Source organism: Rhinolophus sinicus, chromosome 11, assembly GCF_057876585.1.
Source record: "Rhinolophus sinicus isolate RSI-liver-muscle chromosome 11, RSI-T2T, whole genome shotgun sequence".
In the NCBI taxonomy this organism is placed as follows: Eukaryota; Metazoa; Chordata; class Mammalia; order Chiroptera; family Rhinolophidae; genus Rhinolophus; species Rhinolophus sinicus.
The window spans coordinates 24,956,528-24,978,209 of NC_142511.1; the positions used below are offsets into that span (position 1 = coordinate 24,956,528).

The 21,682-nt window shown below is 47.6% G+C and overlaps 1 protein-coding gene across 1 annotated transcript; it reads left to right on the forward strand.

Moving 5' to 3' along the window:
• Window positions 1-2,132: 2,132 nt before the first annotated feature.
• On the forward strand, window positions 2,133-12,963 carry FMOD (fibromodulin). The gene is made up of 3 exons (XM_019719755.3): window positions 2,133-2,410; window positions 5,154-6,139; window positions 11,226-12,963. The coding sequence occupies exons 2-3, from the start codon at window positions 5,161-5,163 to the stop codon at window positions 11,375-11,377; spliced, it is 1,131 nt and encodes a 376-aa protein (XP_019575314.1). The 5' UTR covers window positions 2,133-2,410; window positions 5,154-5,160; the 3' UTR covers window positions 11,378-12,963.
• The last annotated feature ends 8,719 nt before the right edge of the window (window positions 12,964-21,682 follow it).

The following is a 21,682-nucleotide window of genomic DNA, read 5'->3' on the forward strand; positions in this document are numbered from 1 at the left end:
ATGGGCACTGGACTTATTCCATGTTTTATGGGCACTTCATAGACTGTGTGGATGCCTGACCACTGCACTATAAACCTAAAGCTGAAGTTGAATAATATTGAATGTCAACTATAACCATATATATGGTCACGGGAGGTGGAGTACAACAGAGGGAATATAGTCAATGCAATTGTAACAGCTATATTCAATGTCAGATGGGTAGTAGATTGGGGGGGTTATCCCTTTGTGAAGGGTGTAAATGTCTTAACTATTACACTGTGTTGTAAACCTGAAACTAAATAAAAAATAATATGTGAGGATCAAAAAAAAAAAAAAAAATAGAATAGCCATTTGATCCAGCAATTCCACTTCTGAGCATATATCCAAAATAATTTAAAGCAGGGTCTCAACGAGATATTTGTACACCCATGTTCATAGCAGCATCATTCACAATAGCAAAGAGGTGGAAGCAACCCAAATGACCTTTGATGGATAAATGAATAAACAAAATGTGGTATATTTATACAATAGGATAGTGTAGGAAAAAAATTCTGACCCATGGTACAACATAGATGAAACTTGAGAGAATTATGCTAAATGAAGTAAGCCAGGCCAAAAAGACAACTACTATATGATTCCACCTATATGGGGTATCTAGATTAGTCAGATTCATAGAAACAGAAAATAGAATGGTGGTTCCCAGGGACTGGGGACGGGAGGGTATGTGTAAAATGGGGAATTTTTGTTTAATGAATATAGAGTTTCAGTTCTGACAGATGAAAAAGTTCTGGATGAAAAAGTTCTGGAGACTGGTCACATGACAATGTGTATATACTCAACACTTCTGAACTGTACATATAAAAATGGTTAAGATGGTAAATTTTATGTTGTATGTAATTTACCATAATTAAAACTAAAAAAAAAAAAAAAAAGAGGTGCTTCTTTAAGCGATGCTGGCTTTAGGACATTAGTTGAGGAGACAGCATATAGGACACATGGGTTCATCGAAGCTACTGGGATTCTATGTGATCTAAATTCTAAGGTTCCCAAATGTTTTTTTCCATCCCCTGAACTCATATACCTAACTGTGTGCATCTCCACTACAATGCCTAACAAGCGTCTCTAACTTAGCACATCCAAAGCATACTTTGATTTTCTACCCAACTCTGTCTCTCCCCATCTTTCCAATGTCAGGAAATGGAGCTACCACCCATCTAGTTGCTCAAACTAAAAATCTAGGACTCAATCTTGACTTCCCTAACTCCCCATATCTGGTCCATCTTCAGGACTTGTCAGTTGCCTGTCTAAAAATACATCAGCCCTCTTCCACTGCACTGGGCCAGTATGCCATCATTTCTCAATAAGGCAGGGCTGGTGCCTCCAGCTTCCATCCTGGCCTCCCTTTCCTCACACAACAGTCTCTCCCATGTGCCTTTAGAAATGTGAATCAAATCCTGTTGCTTTTCCTGCTAAACCATGTTGTCTTTTAAACATTTAGAATAAAAACTAAATCCATTCCATGGCCTAAGTTTCCTTCCTGGTCTAGGTCCTGCTTACGTCTCCAACCTCATCTTCCCCTTGTTCAGGGTGTCCACACTGTAAAGTGGGTACAGCAGCAATCATCTCTCCCACATAGTGAGAACCAGCCATGTTCTAGGCCAGGCACTTCACACACAGCACCTCATATAATCCTGCTTTAACCCAACATGGTGTGTTGAATGGAAGTATATGATGCTGGTGCACAGCAAGTGATCAACAAATGTTAGATTCCCTTCTTTCCCATTTGCTCCAATGGCGGGGAGAGAAACCCTGCAGGCCAGACAAGTCTACACTGGTCAGGGAGAGAACAGGAGCCAGAGCCAGGTGTCCCGCTCTCTTAGCCCCTAGCCCAACCACCTACCAGTGTGGGGGTGCTTAAGCCAAGAAGTGTGAGCACAAGAAGGGGAGTGGGGGAGACAGGGGTTGCTGAAACAGTTAATTATGATGCCTCTTACCCAGTCCTGGCCACCCCCCCATCCCAGCATCTGCTCCTGTGGGTTTAACGAGAAACCCAGGCACTTCATAAGCCTGTACAAATAACTTCTAGGGCGCCACTAAGTCATTCAGCAGAAAAAGCCCCAGAGCTGCCAGAGCTTCAGGGAAGATAGTGAGTGGAAAGAAGGTGGTTTTTAAAGCGTCAGGCGGCCGGAGGGATTTTGCGTGGTTGAGTGGGAGCTCCGCCCCTGCAGCAGAGCTGAAGAAGCCAGAATCGGGGCTTCTCAGCCTCTCTTCACAATATTTGATTAGGAATTTGGGGGCGGGCCCCTGGCCTGGCACAGACACTGACACTCTCAGTAGACACTCACACTCCTGCTCTTTCTCACACACACTTTCTTCAGCCCAAGGAGGCGAGACAGAGGGACACCGTCACTCTCTGAAAGGTTCAGCCCAGGTAAGTGTAGTCATTTTACTTCAGTTTTTGTGCCTTGTAGTTCCATAAAGAAAATGAAGGAAAGGGACTAGGGAGTAGGGAGAGGACCACAGGGAGGAGTCATTCCTCACTCTGGCTCTTTGGGCCATGACCCCAGGAGGCTGAAGAGGGCAAAGGGGGTGTAGAAAGTACAGGTTCTAATGTGCTACCTTTGTCCTGCAGCTCCTTTCTGGTTGTTGGGGGAGAACCTTCAGTTCTCAGGCATGAAAAAGCGAAGGACCAGGTTTTAGGGGAGCCAGCTCTGCCCCCCTACTATTCATAAATGCCCCCATCCTAGCCCTGTGTCCTCGCAGTCGCTCATATAGTGGGGTTGTGGGATGTAAACGCTGCTATCTGAGGCAGAGGCAGGGAGTTTTGTGTATTGTGCCTGAGTGTTGGGGATGGGGCTGGGGTGAAAGCGAGAGAATAAGAAGTGTTGAGAGTTGACCACATCCAGGGAGCTGTGAAGTAGGGTCCGGTCCAGGGGGGGGGGGTGGCCTCTGGTGTGAACTCCTCGACTCTGATGGGAGGGAGAGATGGCTCTCTAGAAGTGGAGAAATGAAAGAACAGTAGTTACTTCCTGCAACTTAGAATGCAAGTCCTAGGAACTTTCCACCACACAGAACTCTGAGCACAGGAGAGTCTCTAGCATTAGGGGGGAATTTAAGAATATACAGCCAGAGCAACATTGCTAAGAAGTGGGGGTGGGGAAAAGAGAGGCGTATAAGGTCCCCACCAAGCCCTGTCAGTAGTCAGGGCTCTTAAGGAGAGGCCAAAGTGGGCAGGATGCACAGCCCCTGGAAAGCTGAGTCTTAAAGAGGAAGGTGGCTCTGGTCTGCCAAGGTGCCCAGTCTGGAAGGAGAAATGGAGACAGAGGCTCACTGTGCCAGCCTCCAGACAGCCACCCTGGTCCTGCAGCAGCCCAGGGCTGTGCATGCAAAAATGCACTGTTGGCAGTGGGCCGCTCCCTCAGTCTTCTCTCCTGGCCAGAGCCAGGGCCCAACCAGCATGCCCATGCAGTGGGCGACTGGGTCTGCCTCTCAGAAATACTGTAGGCTCTTTGTCTGAGGCCTCAGGCTGCCTGAGAATGAGCCAGGGTGCCTCTCCTCTGCAGTCCAGTGACTGATGGGATGAAGTGGGCCTACAGGAACCACTTTCAGGGGACAGAGAGACCTGGGAGTGGTGGTGACCAGAAAGTGACTAGATTGTCACAATCAGGGACCTTTCCATCAGTCCACTGGATTTGATGCTGGCTTTTACACTCCTCTCTGTCTCCTGTCCATAGTCGCCAACCCGAACAAGGCCAAACAGCAGCGTGAGGGATATATGTGACTTTTCCAGGACCAAGAAATGTTCTAAGGTTTCCCTGTCCTAGGGTGACACTCACACCTTTGCTCATTGCTCACAGGGGCTGTGCAATGCATTACTATATTATATACTATATTATATACTATATTATAGTATTACTTTGAATACTATAGGTATTCAAAGCTGGGTACCCAAGCCTGATATGCCATCTCCTAGGCCCCCATCTTCCATACCTTCAGCTTCCCTCTCAGATGATACCAAGCCCGCATTTCTCTTCATGTTTGCCTGTTCTCATCTCACTAGCATATAAACTCAGAGGCAACAGGCTGATGGCAGTGTGGGGGGCCTTGATATGGAGCCTCGTAATCCAGATGTCACCACAGGGAGCTTGGGATCGGAGAGGGGGTGCCAGAATCCCATTCTAAAGCCACGTTCCCTTGGACATACATGAGAGTCTTCAATTCCTATTCCCTTTTTTGGTGTTCATTCATTTCTCTTGGCCCCACATGGCTCCTGCATAATGTCCACAGTGATGATGAAGAGTGCTAACACTTTACTAGACACCAGAGAGGACAGCCAAGTGGACTGACTCAGACTCCATGCATTCAACCATTCTAGTAGACAAGTGTCATTCCTGGGTGCCAGTGTCCCTAGTCTGGAGGGCATCTATAACTGCTATATGAAAACCATGTGCCTACCAAGTTCATGTGTAGCCACAAACTGTTAACCTGAGAGATTTCTCACCCAGCAGACTGTTCTAGACACTGGCACTTTAAAGGGTAGCCCAAGCCTCGTGGTAGTTGCAGAGGGACTACACCCCTCCCCCAAAGACTCCAACACAGAAACTCCCAGCCTGCCCAAACGACGAAAAGATCTTTAAGAAGTAGTTCAGATCTTCCCCCTTCGCAGTCTCAAACCACTTCTGGATGTTTCCCAGAGACATGGAAAGAGCCAGAGGGCTTTTTCCTTGGATTCTTGGAAAATACTATTTGCCTGGGAAGTCCCACCTGGACATGAATTCAGGCCAGAAGAGCACCTCACCCCTACCTGACAGGGACTGCTAGGGGCTAGCTGCCCCAACAGAACCTTCAGGTTGCTAGAAGCTCCAAGGGACCTGCCCCTCTGAAAAAATGTAGTGCTCCCCATTCCAGTTCCTTCTAACCTCGAAGACGGCTGCTGTGACTCTATGACCAGGAGAAAATGTGCCTAGCGCCCCGCAGATAGCCAAGGGTCACCTTAGACTGAGTGTCCAGAGCCATCCCTGAAAGGAGGCATGGAAGAAATGAGGGCAAGGCCCCTGGTCTCAGATGTTTGGTGCTAAGTCAGATCTGCAGCTCAAAGCCTAAGGTTCACCCACTCTGCCTCCCTAGAGTCTCAACTCATGCCTACTTGCCCTGTTCTCTCTCCCTTCTTGCAGAGACAAAATGCAGTGGGCCTCCGTCCTGCTGCTGGCAGGGCTCTGCTCCCTCTCTCAGGCCCAGTACGACGAAGATCCCCATTGGTGGTTCCACTACCTCCGCAGCCAGCAGTCCACCTACTACGATCCTTATGAACCTTACCCTTATGAGCCCTATGAGCCTTACCCCTACGGTGTGGAGGAAGGTCCAGCCTATGCCTATGGCTCTCCGCCACCACCAGATCCCCGAGACTGCCCCCAAGAGTGCGACTGCCCACCCAACTTCCCCACGGCCATGTACTGTGACAACCGCAACCTCAAGTACCTGCCCTTCGTCCCCTCCCGCATGAAGTATGTCTACTTCCAGAACAACCAGATCTCCTCCATCCAGGAAGGCGTCTTCGACAATGCCACTGGGCTGCTCTGGATTGCTCTCCATGGCAACCAGATCACCAGTGATAAAGTGGGCAGGAAGGTTTTCTCTAAGCTGAGACACCTGGAGAGGCTGTACCTGGACCACAACAACCTGACCCGGATGCCCGGCCCGCTGCCTCGATCCCTGAGGGAGCTCCATCTTGATCACAACCAGATCTCACGGATCCCCAACAACGCTCTGGAGGGGCTGGAGAACCTCACAGCCTTGTACCTCCAACACAACGAGATCCAGGAAGTGGGCAGTGCGATGAGGGGCCTCCGGTCATTGATCTTGCTGGACCTGAGTTACAACCACCTTCGGAGGGTGCCTGATGGACTGCCCTCAGCCCTTGAGCAGCTGTACCTGGAGCACAACAACGTCTACTCCGTCCCTGACAGCTACTTCCGGGGGTCACCCAAGCTGCTGTATGTGCGGCTGTCCCACAATAGTCTCACCAACAATGGCCTGGCCTCCAACACCTTCAATTCCAGCAGCCTCCTTGAGCTGGACCTCTCCTACAACCAGCTGCAGAAGATCCCCCCAGTCAACACCAATCTGGAGAACCTCTACCTCCAAGGCAATAGGATCAATGGTGAGACCTTGGCAGAGGGGCATGGGGAGTGGCTGTCGATTTCATTGGAAAGGCCCTATTTTGAGTGCTAGTGGCAGTATGAAATAGCAGTAGGGTAACCAAAAAGCACAAATGAAGCAACCTGAAAACCAAATCTTACACTTACACTAAATGGCAGTGTTAAGAAAATTCAGTGGGGAGTGGGTTAGTGTGGAAGAAGACTTCCCAGAAAAGGTAAGTTTCAATCTAGGTCTTGAGCGATAAATGGGCATGGGCTGGAGGAATGCAGGACAAAGCCATTCTGGGAATAGGAATTGCCACAAACAAAGGAACCAGTCATTGAACAGGTCACCTGTAGGGGACAGCCAGGAAATTCATGTGTCTGAAGGGGCCACGTATTGAGGAGCAATGAGAGATGAGTTTGGAAAGATTTGGGAAGGGACAGTTCACAGAGGGGGGATTTAAGTTGAACTTCTAGGGTCCATCCTGGGAGGAAGGTGGGTTAAGAAACCAAGACATCTGTATCTATCTACTCACTGACCCAGAAGAGGATGAGCTCTGTTTCCACACGATCTACTCCAGCCTCTACAGCCTGGTCTTGTGTTTGGGTGTTTGTTTTTCAAACATAACAGCTGGTGGACAAGAATGTGAAGCCTCTCAGAGCTGAATGCAGTACGTGTTCTGGTCAGTTCTCCCTGGAGTACAAGGAGCCCCCGGAGGCAGGGCAGAGGTTCCCCTAGGGTATCATGAACCTGACTACCACAAAGCCCTGGAATAGTGGGCAAGGACATTGGTCTTCTTGTTTTCCAAACACGTCCCTGCAGATGCCTAAAGGAACCCAAAGAGCTGTCTCTCCGCTTCTAAGAACTAAAATATTCATTTCAGATTGGATTACGTAGTTGCTTTTCAGCCCCTGCTCAGAATCTTGTGTTTAGAATGTGCTTACATTACTCTAGGGCCTCTGATGTCTTAATCCCAGCTGAAAGGTCCGGAGCCAGCATTTAAGCTCTCTTCCCCTGTCAGCAAAGCCCCCTCCCCTGAGGAAAGAAGGACCCATTAGTGACCATTGACAAAGGGCTCTGAAATGAAGCCTACTGAGAGTGAACAGCACAGCACCAACAGGGACTGAGTCATCACCCTGTCCCTCTCAATCCTTTTTCTCCATGTGCTCAGGGAACAGATCAGTCATTTGGCAAGATGTTAATAAGCTGGACAGCCCTCTGAGTGAGAGAGGCACCAGTCCCGGAGGCTGACAGAGGGGCAAGAAAGGTGCAGAGGTGCCGGTCCTGTGAAGCATAAGACACTATCACGCACAGTGTAGACTGTTTTGTCTTTAAAGTCTCTCTTCCTTTGGGGGTTTTCTTATTCTGAGGCAGGTAGTTCTCTAAGATGTTACGTGACACAAAGGGTTTGATATTTACCCACAGCTGTCCATCATCCCACCAGAAGTCACCACTACTTACCTGCCACCCACTCTGAACCCAGGAAGATTATCACATCAGAAATGTCACATTGTATGCTGTGCTTCATCAGAGTTTGACCCTGAAAATGTGACAGCAAAGAGCAGCTGTCCTGGGAAAGAACCCATTAGATATTGCAGAAACTTGGGGTGGGAATGGCTCCATCACAGCACCTGTCACCACTTGGCCTTCATGCAGAACCACATCTGCTGCTCAAATGTGAGGTGGTCCACCCTTTCCAAAAGCGCTGCTGAAGATAAGTGTCCCAAGGTCTTGCAAGAAAGTTCTCCCGTAAGTTAAAACACCTAAAAATTTTCAGTGTCTACCCCAAACACCTTCTTGTGCAATTTAAGCCAAATCCTCTTTATCTAGTTATCAGTCTCTCCTGATGTAGTCTTCTCTTTAGGCAAAATAACACCAATTCCTTATTTATCTTAATTAATGAATTAATATATGAAAAGTACTTGGTCCAGGTCCTGACATATAATTCAAAAAGCAATACACGATTACTATTGTTATTAGCTTTTCTTCCTATTGCCACTTTGAAGTTGACAGGAATAGTTTTATTTTCTATTTTGCATTGCAATGATGGGGAAACTGAGACATACAGAAGGAAAAGCTATCTCTCCAGGTCACCCAGACACTGAACCCCAGCTTTCAATGTCCAAGGAGCTAGAGCTGGCATCTCTGGGTGAGCACATAAGAAGTGTCTCTCTGAGTCAACCAGCAGGGAAGACAGCTGCCCAAGCTCAGCCCCTCTCCTAGGGCAAATGAGAGGGAGGTCTCCCTGCACAGCCAGTCAGGAACTGGGATGGGGGTGGGGGGTGAAGGTGGGATTGAAGCAACCCTCTGAGAGAGGATCCAAAAGAAGGACAGGAAATAAAGGGTGTGCAGGGGGAAAGGCCTGTCCTCTCCCTCCCCTTCCTTCTTCCATGAGTATATCCCTCAGTTTTTCCAGCCTGGCAACAGGAAGGGAACACAGCTCAGAATGTTATTCAGTAGCTTTGGGATCCAGTGGAGCAGGGCGGGTATGCCAGGAAGAATTTGGAAAGACTTATGTCAGCATTTAATCTGGGCTGGAAAGTGTCCTCAGAGTCTCCAAGCAGAAGCCCTGTCTATTCATGAGCTTGAGGAAGACACACAGGGGGGCTCTCAGTGCCCAATGTGTGGAAAGAATCTACACACTGTGTGTCCAGCATCCCCCAAGTATTCCCATATTTATATATGCACAGTTGGGATCCAGGATTTGAACAGACAGTCTGAGGGCTCCAGGCAGGGGTAGAGAATCTATCACGGGATCTCTAGCACAGTCTCAAATAGAGTGGTAATGATACTCCAGCTGGGCCACTTTACTTCTCCCCAGTCCAACCCACTCCACTTCTTCTATGCAGACACCATAGATTCAGCCCCTGGGTTTCACTCTGCCCCAACCTGCCCACTCGGAGCCCACTTGATCTACCCCCTGAAACTAGAAAGGAAACATCAAAAAGCATTTCAGATTTTCTCACACACCCCACCACACCACCACCAGTACTGTCCAAAGAAGAGTATTTCTCATCTCCCCACTCTTCCCAGCGTCTCATTATTCTTTCGGGCTGGATTTTCTGTCTTACATTTGCAGTAAAAGTTAGTTGGTTGCGGCTTCCCCCCATCTCCTCTTGGTCGGTTCTCAACAGAGATTGACAACAATCTGTAGGAGCTAATTTAAAAACAAGCTCTTCATCAGTCTGTGTCAGCTCCCTCTACTGTTTTCCTGCAACCTTCATTTTCACCCCTATAATCTCTCCCCCCACAAAACCCTCCACAGTCGCCCTCCACAGTTGCCCCTGGGAAGAGAGTCAGAAAGCCTTCCTCCCATTCCTGCTGCCCAGCTCCTGACCACCAGGTCAAGCTGATAAGCATTTCCGTCTTTCTTTTTTTTTTTAATTTAAAAAAAATTTTTTAAACAGGACTTTATTGGGGAACAGTGTGTTTTTCCCAGGACCCATCAACTCCAAGTCAAGTTGTTGTCCTTTCAATCTTAGTTGCGGAGGGCGCAGCTCAGCTCCAAGTCCAGTCGCCATTGTTCAATCTTAGTTGCAGGGGGCACAGCCCCCATCCCTTGTGGGAGTTGACCCGGCAATCCTGTGGTCGAGAGCACACGCTCCAACCAACTGAGCCACCCGGCAGCGGGGGGAGCTCAGTGGCAGCTCAGCAGCAGCTCATTGTCCTCATTCTAGTTGCAGAGGGCGCAGCTCACATGTGGGAATCTAAGCAGCAGCCCTGTTGCCCAGAGCTCCTGCTCTAACCAACTGAGCCGCCTGTCCACCCCTGATCAGCATGTCTGATGGACGCTACAGCAAGCCCTACTCTGGGTCTGCCCGCGTGTTACAAGCCATCCAGATGTACTGCGATCCTACCCTTAAGACCCAACAGAGACTGCCACTCACATGAGAGATCTTTCTGAAGCCCTCATGCACCACACTGAAGGAGCCGAAGAGGCCTCGCAGCTTTTCAGTGGTGACTTTTGTTGTCCTTGCTGGAGTTTTAACTAAGTACTTGGTTTTCTCATTTCAAGTTCCTCACCCAGTAGACTCAAGAGGTGGTTGATGTATCTAAAAGGACAACCAGAGAGAGAAGAGAGTGGAAGTCAGCTGAAGGATTTATTTTAAAACCAAACAGAACTATAGTACCTATTAGGATTGCAAGGTTTGGGGGGCAAGTTTCAAAAGGGAGGAATTCTTTAGAGATTTTCTTTTAAAGGTGTAAATTGTAATCGCACAAAATGCAGGAGATGGGGAAATATGTATCTGACTTTTGAGGTCCATACCGTGTTTCCTGGAAAATAAGACCTACTGAACAATCAGCTCTAATGCGTCTTTTGGAGCAAAAATTAATATAAGGTCTTCTTTGCTATAAGACTGGTTCTTATCTAACATAATATAATATAAGACCAGGTCTTATATTAATTTTTGCTCCAAAAGACGCATTAGCGCTGTTTGTCCAGCTAGGTCTTATTTTCGGGGAAACACGGTAGCAGCTCCGTTCATCTGTGCATTTCCTTCTCCGTTAACCTCAGAGCCTTGCTCACTCTGGCAGTACTTGAAATGGAGATGTGCAACCCCCTCAAAGCTCTGGCATGCAGAGACACTGTCTCTCTGCTCAGGTGTTCTCACTTTAATCTCCTGCCACTTTCTCTATCTGCAAAGTGGCAGGAGATAGTCCAGATTTAAGTTCCTCCATTTCCTAGTCTTCCTTTTCAAAGCTCTCCAAAAGCAATCAAGTACTTCAAAGCTGCTAGGATCGGTCTTTCATTACCTCCTGCTTCCCCCTGCTGCACACAAAGGGAAGAGATCAGGTTCTGGCTGGAAGGACACTGAGGACACTCCAGGGTCTACAGAGTTCTGTCCGTGGGCGTGGTTGGGCGTGGGTAGGACACGGAGGGGCAGACACTGCAGAGGACCCACTCTATCCCTTGTTCCGTCCCCTAGTGGTGCGAGTCCATATGAGTCCTATCCTGGAAAACACTTGCCCCACCCAGCCAAGTTCCCGCCGCTCGCATCAAAGTATAATGTGTAAGCCTCTTCACAGATGCTGCCTGGCCCCGCTGTGGGTCCGGTGCATGATCCGGTCTCTCTCACCCACCCACGTTCCATTTGTCCCCACAGAGTTTTCCATCAGCAGCTTCTGTACCGTGGTGGACCTCATGAACTTCTCCAAGCTGCAGGTGCTGCGTCTGGACGGGAACGAGATTCAGCGCAGCGCGATGCCTGTGGACGCACCGCTCTGCCTTCGCCTGGCCAGCCTCATTGAGATCTGAGCTGCCCCATTGCATTTGGCTTGATGATTTGGTTTGGCTTTTGCTGGAAGGTCTAGGACAGATCATGTGACAGAACTCCACGTGCTTCCCTGTAGTCTTCTTCCCTGTAGTCAGGGTCAAGTGGGATGAGGGGACAGGCAGCCTTCTGCTGAGGGACATGGCCCAAACTCTCTTTTCCAAGACAGAAGTGGTGGCAGAGGGAGTATCCCTGACAGTCCCAACGTCAGAAATCTTACTGCCCTAAAATTCTTCTTGATAATCTGGTGTTGTGAACTTTAAAAATTGTTTGGGCACAGTGCATAACCTACTTTCCAACAACCCCTGACTCTGTGAGCAGCGCTTGACAGCTCTCCCACATGTGGGGCTGGTCATGCAGTTCCTCTGGGCTCTCACTCGCTCCTCCTCAGAATATACCTCTTGCCCAAGTGCCTCCTCCTAAATCCACCTCATCCACTCAACTTGCTCTATAGACACCTCTTCTTCTATGCCTGAGGCAGAGGCAGAAGACCCCAAGGCATGTGGGCATCCTGCCTGTGCAGAGAACCCACACTTGTATCTGAGGTCGAAAGGACACCAAGCGTCACCTCTGCAACTCCCTAACTTCACACCGTGAAAGCCACCAGATTGGAGATCACCAGTATGATGACAATATTCAGAGCCCGATGGTGAGACAACCAACCTTGGGCTTACATAAATATATGGGCCTATACCTTAGCAGCCAGGCAGCTCTTTGAAGGTGAATCAGTCTTCAAAAGAGGAAAGGTCAGACCGAATCGGCTGGACTGAGGAGGCAGCCCAGTAGTTCCATTCTTGCCCAGCGCTCTCTGCATTGCCAGCAGCTCCCTACTTCGGTCTTTATCCTTAAAGGTGGAGACCATGTGTTTCTCAAAGCATGAGAAAAGTAGTTTGTCCTCTCCTCTTATCCATGCATGAAGGTCTACATCCTACCCTGGGACTTGCCTGCTAGCCCAAAGGAGGAGGCTATGTTTCATCTGTATTAATTGATTTGTCCCAGGGCCACAATGAATAGTATTAGTTCTGGCTGGAGATGTTCACTGGGTCCATGAAGCCCAAGTGAGGCACCCAACTCTTGCCTATGCTGAGCATGAAACCCTCTGCTTTCACATCTCTGAGCTACACCCTCATTACTGAAGATGCCTGTCCCTTTATAACTTGGAGACCATTGAATTCTTCTATTTCTGAAAGGCAATGTTGCCTGGGGCCTAACCCGCCTTCTCTTTGGGGTACCATGGGGATGGAGCCATCTGGGCAGCTAGCCCCTGCCTAGATGCCGTTATGTCCCTAATACTGTGTGTGCTTTGAAGTGGTTTCCTCAAGAAGTGAATGGGGGGGGAGGGGGGGAGTTCCTTGGACTATGTTCTTGGCTCCAGACTCTGAAATCCACTAAAGCCAAACCATCTCATTTCAACAAAGGAGCTCTGATGTGAGGGCACGGCTGCCCCCGCCCCAGGGCTCCTCAGAAAGCATCTGCATGTGAACACCATCATGCCTCTATAAAGGATCCTTATTATAGGAAAAGCATGGGTGGTGGCTAACCTGACCAATAAAGTTATTGTACAATTGCATCTGCAAGAATGGCGTCATTGAAGGCAGACACAGAAGGGTTACTTTAAGAGGACCTAGTGGAGTCCTCAGACAGGAAAAGCCCACGCTCTCATCTATTCTGCTTAGGCAGATGTAGCTAAGGGGATTTTTTAAATCGCCTTTATAAAATCTCTAGTTAGCATACTTTGTGCATTGGAACTTCTTCTTTAGGTCTAACTTCAATCCCTCTAGCTACACATTTCCTTCTACTTGGTCCCTAAGAGATAAAGAACAACTGGTTTTTTTCAACATTCTAACATTTTTCTCCTTCCATCATACTCCCTTGTCAAACCAAACTGGTAATTCTGAGTCTGGTTTGTGCTGAGTATTATTGTCTTAACCTCTCCTGCCCTCTAGTGGCAACTGTGCAGAACTGGAGGCAGCTGAGCTCTGCAAAACCCATTTTTGGGGCCTGGAAGAGGAAAACAGCATTCAGCCGCCCATCCAGTCTTTCATTCATACTCTCCATACACATTTCTTGAAAGCCTTTAAGTGCTAGATTTTGTGCTAGGTGTTTAGCAAATGTTATAGAAGTTAAGAGGGAAGACTAGGCTTGCTCTTTCAGGACAACCCACTTTTTTCTATAGAGAAATAACGTATTTATTGAGCACTAACATATTCTATGAACTTCTGTGCCACATATGTTACAAATGTTATAACTCCATCTGAAGCCAGAGTAAACTAATTTGATTACAAATCTCTGGAGCAAGAGCTAGGCAGGAATGTGAGTGTGTAAAAGATCAGAAGGTCAGAAGGAAGCACAGGCCTCTCTGCAAGGACAGCATGTTCAGCACATCGTGAAGGAGACACAGCCATATAGTCAGGGTTCCAGCCAAACTGAAAGAAAGAATCTTTTGCCTTTCAGTTTAGCTTCTTAGCATCTCCCATGAACATCCCAACCGAGACAGAGCAGGGGGAAGAGTTGGAGCCAGGCCCCGCCCTGCTGCAAGGCTGCCTTCCTCTCTAAACACAGTGCTGCTCAAGGACCGTGAGGGTGGACTGTCTACCCATCAGGCTCGGTTGGCTCTTTCCCTGTAGGTACCATTTGATCAGTACTTATCATGTGTTAGGTGCGTTCCTTATGTTACCTCATTCGCATTACTAACCATTCTATTCCAGAGGTCCTATTATTTTCACTATTTTATAGAAGAGGGAACTGAATCACAAAAAGGCTGAGGTGACTCAGGAAGGAAGCATCAAAGCCAGGTTCTGACCCCAGGCCATCTGTCTTCCTGGCCTGTCAGTCTTGCTATACTGTTTCTACTGTGCAATCCTGGAGAGCCCTATGTTACTGGTGTAAGCAGGACCACTAGAAGTATGGAGAGGCTTGGTGGTGGATGGGGTGTCATAAGTGGAGAGAGGCCATCTGACTTTATTTTTTGTGGACCTAAATCCATTCTGCTAGCATTCACAATTGCTTTATGAATTTTCCAATTCAAGTTCACTCTTCATCAATAAGTGTTTACTGAGTGTCCTCAGGCAGGCACTGGGGATACCGCAGAGAATAAAAACAAAAAGTCTCCCCCCCCCCCCGTGGGATTTATAGTCTAGTCCAGGGATAAACAATGAACAAAAACATCACCACAGGAATTGTGTAGTTAGCCAACTGAGAAGGAGCTGTGAAGGAGATGAGCACAGGCCTACAAAGGATTAAGGAGCTTGGCCTAGACTGAAGGTTCAGGGTAGAAACCCAGATACGGAGACAGAGTGAAGTTATCCAGATGAGATGGGAGTGGCAGTCCAGCAGAGATAACAGCATGTATAAACACCCTCATGCAGGAGGAAGCTTTGGGATGCTGAAAGACAGCGAAAATGGCTGGAGCACAGAGAATGAGGAAGATATTTGCAAGCGATGAGGCTGGAGCTGTAGGCAGAGGTAAAAACACCTGCCTTTATTCTTTTATTTCAGACACAAGTACCAAGAAACTTGAGCAACAACCCCAACCCGCTGTCCAAGGGCCTGGGTTTTACACAGTCTCATAGTTCTGCCTTCCAACCACTAGTGGGCAGTATCTCACTTCGCACCATTAGAGGCTTTTCTGAAACTTAAAAGGCTTCAGTCCGCGCTCCTGTTCTCCCAACCTGCTCTGACAGCGCCCAGCCCCACTGGACACGTACCAAAAATCAAGAACCCAGAGGCACGGTGTAACCAGGGGTTTTGATCTTGTGTGCTGTGGACTCCTTTGACAGTCTGGTGAAGCCTCTGGACGTTTTCTCAAAATATTTTTAAAGGCATAAAATAAAATACATAGGATTACAAAAGAAACAAATTACATTGAAATACAGTTATAAAGATGTAAAATATGTACATTTTTATATAGCAATATATTTTGATTAATGTACTAAATAACAAAATCTATCAACAAGTCTAACTACATCCATTTCAAAGTGCTGATGAGCATACATGGCATATGGAAGTATTTGCAATAACAGTAATGTGATATAAAAACACCTCTCATTCCAGTTGGTGACCAAGCCTCATACTGCTAATACTGTTGTGGTTTGTTACCTTCATAATTGAAGGGAATGCTAAATTTTAGTTAGTTGTGTGAGAAATGAATGTACAGTGTTTTCTCATCCAAGTTCATGGACCTAAGTTAAGCCATGAAAAGACAGGCAGAAACCTGGATCACGGAGAAAAGGCAGGAATAGAAGGCAAGCCATGGTCTTTTCTCTCTCTGAGTACAGCTCAATTACTCAACAAATTTTTACTACATCAGGGATGCAAAACCCTGAGCCAATGTGTCACTAGTTGGCACATTTAGGATATGAAAGAATGAATGTAGAGCTCAAGGTACTTGCTGGGGAGTTTGGTGGAGAGAATAATAAGTGACATGTATTTTGCCTTAGCCACTTAAAAGACACAGTTGATTTGAGAACACACGAGGTACTTTGATGTAAGTGCCAAAGGAAGTATATGGACAAAATGTCTCCATTCTTTCGAAGAGGAAGGAATGATGAGAGCTGGGGTGGCCAGCAAAGCTGCAGGAGCAGCCTCAAGCACCCTCTCCCTGGGAGGCTGGGAACCACTCCTTTAGTGGCTAGCTCAGCCATTCATTCCACCAAGCACTTGGGTACAGCGTCCACAGCTACCGTGTGTCATCAGGAGACTCAGTATCCTGTGTAGACCTTCTCAGACTCTCCCAGAAAGTACTCTGCTTCAGAAACTGATAGAAGCTGCCTCCACCAGATAAGCCTCCGCGTGAACCAGGCCACCATGTTGTGCCCAATGGGAGCAAACACATTGCTCAATCCCACGGCAGCCCAGGTTTCCAGAGCAGCAATCCTTCCTGGGAACTAGGCCCTGCCCTGGGGACAGAGCCGACATGGCTTGAGCAGGATTGACAGTAGAGATGAAACCAAGGCCTTGGCTTCCCCATGTAGTCCAGGGATCAGAAAAGGAGGGGAAACTAGTGTAGAAAAACTGAAACGGACAAAAGAACCACACAGATCCTGCCTAATCGTGCTGGGCTCCGACAAAAATTACAAACAGCAAATATGATTGCGCTACTCCCACCTACATGTCTGGGTTGCCAACTACACTTCGAAGAGAAAGCACAGAATTACACTTGACCCAGTTTAAGAAATAACAACAGGAAATGGGTTAGAGTCCCAAGAGGAGATAAGGAGGCCTGCCTACATAAGCAAAAGCATTGAAAAGCAGTAGGGTTAATCTTTAACACTCCTAAAACCCACCAGCAGAGAGCATTCTACCCCAATAATCCCCAGGTCTTCTCCACAGGTGTAATACATAGCCATGGGTCTTGGCAAAATAAGACTCTTCAGACAGGTTGGGACAATAGCAGATGCATGCCATTGGTACCAGGCTTAGCTGGCAGTTCTAGAGGTAAACATGTCAGATACGAGGGCCAACAATTGCAGTTTGCACAAGAAGGTATGGGGAAAGCTATTCCAAGGAAGAAGCCACAAAACCCAAATCCCAATGTAGAATAAGATATATGTGGTCAGGGTGTCAAGGCTACAATTAGCTCTAAGCCCAGAAGGAAAGGTGAGTCAGGATCAGAGGGAGATATGATTATGGCAACATGGGAATGGGCTTAACACATCCCTGATGACTTAAGTCCAGTGCAAGTGTCAAGTGATGCTTCCTGGCCCATCCTCGTGTGTGGATGCTCTCAGTCCACAGGCACCATAAAAGCATGAAAAGCATCTCTCACTGGCTTCAATGATCACATTTTCTGAATCAGCAATTATAACACATTTCACTAAATATGCATGGCTTCATGGGACCATAAAATAGAATATTTAAAAATATTTGTTCCATTTTAAATTTATTATGAAATATTTCAAGCCTACAACAAAGCACAGAAAGCGATATAACAAAGACTCATGTGTTTACCATCCAGATTTAACAAATGTTATCATTGTCATATTTTCTTTAGAGAAAGTTTAAAGAAAATAAAACATTGCAACATGTTTTAAGTCCCCATTTACCTCTTCCCATTCCTGTAACTTCTTCTCCGGAGGTAAACTGTCTCTGAGGTTTGTGTTTTTATCATTTTATATTACGTATTTTTGTATCCATAAACTAATTAGAATTGTTTATGCCTGTAAATTGTATACAGTAGTACTTTATGTGTCTTTCTACTTCTTTCACTAAATTATTGTGTTCAAAGTTTATCCACATTGATTCTTGTTCCAGTTCATTCATTCTAACTACTGTATGAATAAATTTATTTCTCTATCCTCATTTGGAGGGAGTACAATCTAAAATAATTTACATTATTTTCAGTATTTCACTGTCAGAAATAAATGATGCAGTGAAGTTCCCTGACTGCTCTCCAAGGGGTTGTACAAGTGTACATTCACACCCACGGTACACGAGAGCCCTCATGTGCCCCACATCCCCGCAATGCCAAATATTGCTTCAGACTTTAATAATTTTGACAGTCTGATGGGTGAGACTTGGTATTGATTTTTATTTTCATTGGCATGTCCCACCTTTTATTTTCAAACAGATAGCAATTATACTGATTTGTTCCTTCTCAGAAGTTATGTTGAGCCTTCGTTGGCAATTCCGAAAAATCTGCCAGCCCAACATTGGTGGTCTGGAGCTGGACTCTGCCTGCCAAGCACACAGCAACAGATGACCCTCCAGCCATCCCAGACTAGCTTCCTCCACCAAGAAGGCAGGGGGAGTCTCCAAAGAGGGCACAGCCCTCCATGCTGTGGGAAAAGGTGAGCACCTTGCATCTTTTCCAGCCTATCTGGAGGGGTGAGGGGCAAATGCAGAGATTAGAAGGGGCACACTAGCACCCTTCTACTTGTGGAATGGGGAAGAGAAGTGGCCACTCTTGCCCAGAACAGGATGGGTGGGGACAACAGCAGCTCCAGTATCCCACCCAGGCCCAGTCTTGAGCAGCTGCTGCAGCTATAATAGCTGTGATGTCATTTGTAAGCCGTGGTAGTGGGTGGGTGCTTCAAAGAAAGTATCAGGAACAGGTACCTACATGTTTGTAGTGAAGGGCAGCATCAAAGGTGAACAGGAGAGGAGCCCCCGTGAATGCACTGGCATCAGATCATGACTCATGAACACTGATGAAGGCAGCAGCGAGGATGGTTTGTAAGACCCCTTGCTCCTCCAGGGATGGGGAGAGGACAGAAGCCAGAAGTTGTGCTGGTCAGAGTGGAGCACACCGCCTATTGGCTCCATTCGCACATCACTAGATTATCCTTTTCTTGTAGGATAGAGTAGGATGGAATAGGATGGTGGGGAACCATTGCTGTAAACCCACCGTCAGTACAACACATCAATGTTTCATGTGTTATTTGAGCAACCTGGTTAGGGTGTAAATTCTTTAAAGGTAGAGATCATGTTATATGCTTCCTCCATATACCGCACAACAGGTAGCACAGAGCTGGGTTCATAAGTTTTTAATAACACTTGTTAACAGGATCATATTCTTTTGGGCCCAGTGAAAATGCTGGCATTAAAGAATTTAATAGCCCATTATACGCCCCCCCCAACACACACACACACACACACACACACACACACACACACACACACACACTTTTTCTTTTTTTCAAAACATATAAAGTACTTTCAATTGTATGACCTCGTTTCTCTTCCTAAAGTCTATACAGTAAAGAGACAGGTATGATTCACTCCTTTTACAGATAGGGTAATTGGGACCAACCACTTTTGATTGACTTCCCCCAAAAGCATAGACTCGGCACCAAAACCCAAGTCTACTGGCTTCCCATTTGAATCTTGCCCCAGTACTGTGTGCTCCCTGCCCTCCTCCCTATCCCCATCATCTGGCACCACGGAGAACATCAGATATGCCATAGCTTTTATTCTTAACAATGCAAAACATCAAAAAAGGCCCCCATCTAACATCAACAGGGCCCAGCAGGCAACAGTACTGAGCAGCCGCCCGGAGTCTGTGAGCACTGGCTTGCCAGTGTCTGCATTCACTGATGAAAATCTATGTGCCAGTGTGTAGAATTTATAGGGAAAACAAAGACAGCAGAAGAAATGAGTCTCTGGGCCACAAGAAAGGACTTCAGGAGTTTGGGAAAAACTTACAGTCCCATCTTGGTGTTAATGTAGGTATATGGAAAGATCAGGTATGGCACTCCAAGGGTCCATGAAAGAAGGAGAATGTTAAATCCTATTAAAATGGAATTATTATAAATCCTCAGATGCTGCTGCTCTAAAACTTCGAGAGGGAGGAATTTGAAGAAGAGTCCTTGAGGGAAAGAGGAATCCTGTCTTGCCAAGAGATTTCTCCCTTGGTAAAAACCATGAGCTAAAAGCAGGACACATGCTAAGGTTGGGAGCTATGAGACTATACTGTTTTATTCTGAGTCTAATATTGCTTTACAGATAGGAATTGTCTCCAGAATCAAGTATTATCTCTAGCACCTAAACCAAGAATGGAGGGCTAAGATTATATGTGGGAAAAGTATATTCATTCCTTTAATATCAATACCTAAAATAATACCATTTATCAGCATTGTGTGCCAGGCATTTGTCACAATAATGTTAGGAGGTCGGTGCTGTTATCTTTAGCATTTTTGATAGGAAGAAATAGGTTCTGAGAGATTAAATAACTGCTCAAGGCCACACAATCAATAAGTGGCAGAGGCTGGAGCTCAAACCCTGGTCACTGTAGAGTCCTAGTCTCCATGTTACTGTGCTAGGTTCTTTGAGTCTATTACGTGTGTGCATGTTCGTGTGCATTAAGGTGGGGGAACAAGTTATTCAAAATACTGTCTCTTACAAAGTTTACAATCTACATCCTCAAAAAATGTGTACTCTAACAGGAGGCAGGTGCCAACAGGGTCAGTATAATGAAATCCGGATGGTTAATTTAGTTTTCAAAGGGCAGGTGACTGGTAACGCGGCCATAGGGGGGTATGAGCACACAGAGACAAGAAAACGGAGGGCCTGAGTCACAAACGTGGGGACATAAATGCCCCAATCTAGAGGGGCTTTGGAGAGAAGACTGGGAAGGGTTGGAGGTTCAGAAACCCACGACCTCTGGAACTGCTGGAGAATGGCTGGGCCAGGGCCTGCAGTTAGCCTGCAGGGGCGGGGGTAGCTGAGAAACCGGGGACGACTGAGCTTTAGGGATCGAGACTCTCCGGCAGCAGGTGGCGGGCGGGAGGGGCTCCGGGTAGAGCCCCCGCTGCCGCGCCCAGGTCCTCCCGCTGCCTCCCCTTTTCCAGAAGGGCCCAGTTTCCCCACCGCAACTGGGTGCTACAGCACTCCGGAACTACGCGCTCTCCCACCCTCGGTTTCGATCCTTCTCCGCCATGCACCCACCATTAGGGAGGCCGTTGATTGGCGCGCTCTGCCCCTGGCCAGCCAATCAGCACCTTGTTGCTGAGGCAGGCTCCCCGCGGAAGCGGAGCGAGGAAACGGGGATTGGAGGTCCTGGCCTTGCTACTCTGCCGGAACTGACGGACCTGGCAGGTGGCTGAGGGCTCCTCCCTCCAACCGCATCCGGAGGGGAGGGCAGGGCTAGTTCCAGGCGGCCAGCGGCGGGGTCTGTCGTTCAGGGTGCCAGGCGGGGTCTCTGCTCCCGCTCCCCGCATAAGAACGCAGGACATGGTGAGGCCAAAAAGCAACACCCACGGAGCCATAGATACAGGAGTCATGCCACTATATTCTCGCTGGTGTCTGGGTTGGAGACACAGGAAGCAGGAGCCACACAATTCTCAACCCTCACTGCGCTGCTTGCAGGCTCAGCCACCATCTTCTTGCTAGCCCCCCATTTTTTGCTAGCGTAGCCACGGCAGTTATATTAGTGGCCAATGGCTCACTGGTTACAGCTGACGGCCAAGTAGCCACAGCTGATGGCCATGCAATCACAGTTGATGGCCATTTACTACCTGACGAGCACCTGTCATTTACTACGGTCAGGTAGTAAATGGCCATCAACTATGTGTCTATGTGAGGCCGAGAGCCTGGAAACTGCTTTAGGGGGCTCTGTCCCCACAGGTCTCTTCATCTTCAGTTGTCGGGGCTGAAAGGCGTTGCCATCGTCCCCCAGGCATGCCTCTGCTGGAAGAAAAAGAAAACAGCCCCACCGCCTTCTCACGTTGGGGGCAGACCAGACTAAGAAATGAAGACGGCCTAAAAGATGCTGTCTCGCAGTGGGTGCCCCCCCAGTGACCTCGAGACCACCTCCTGCTGGGTGACCTTGCGTACTGGGCGTGGCTAATGAG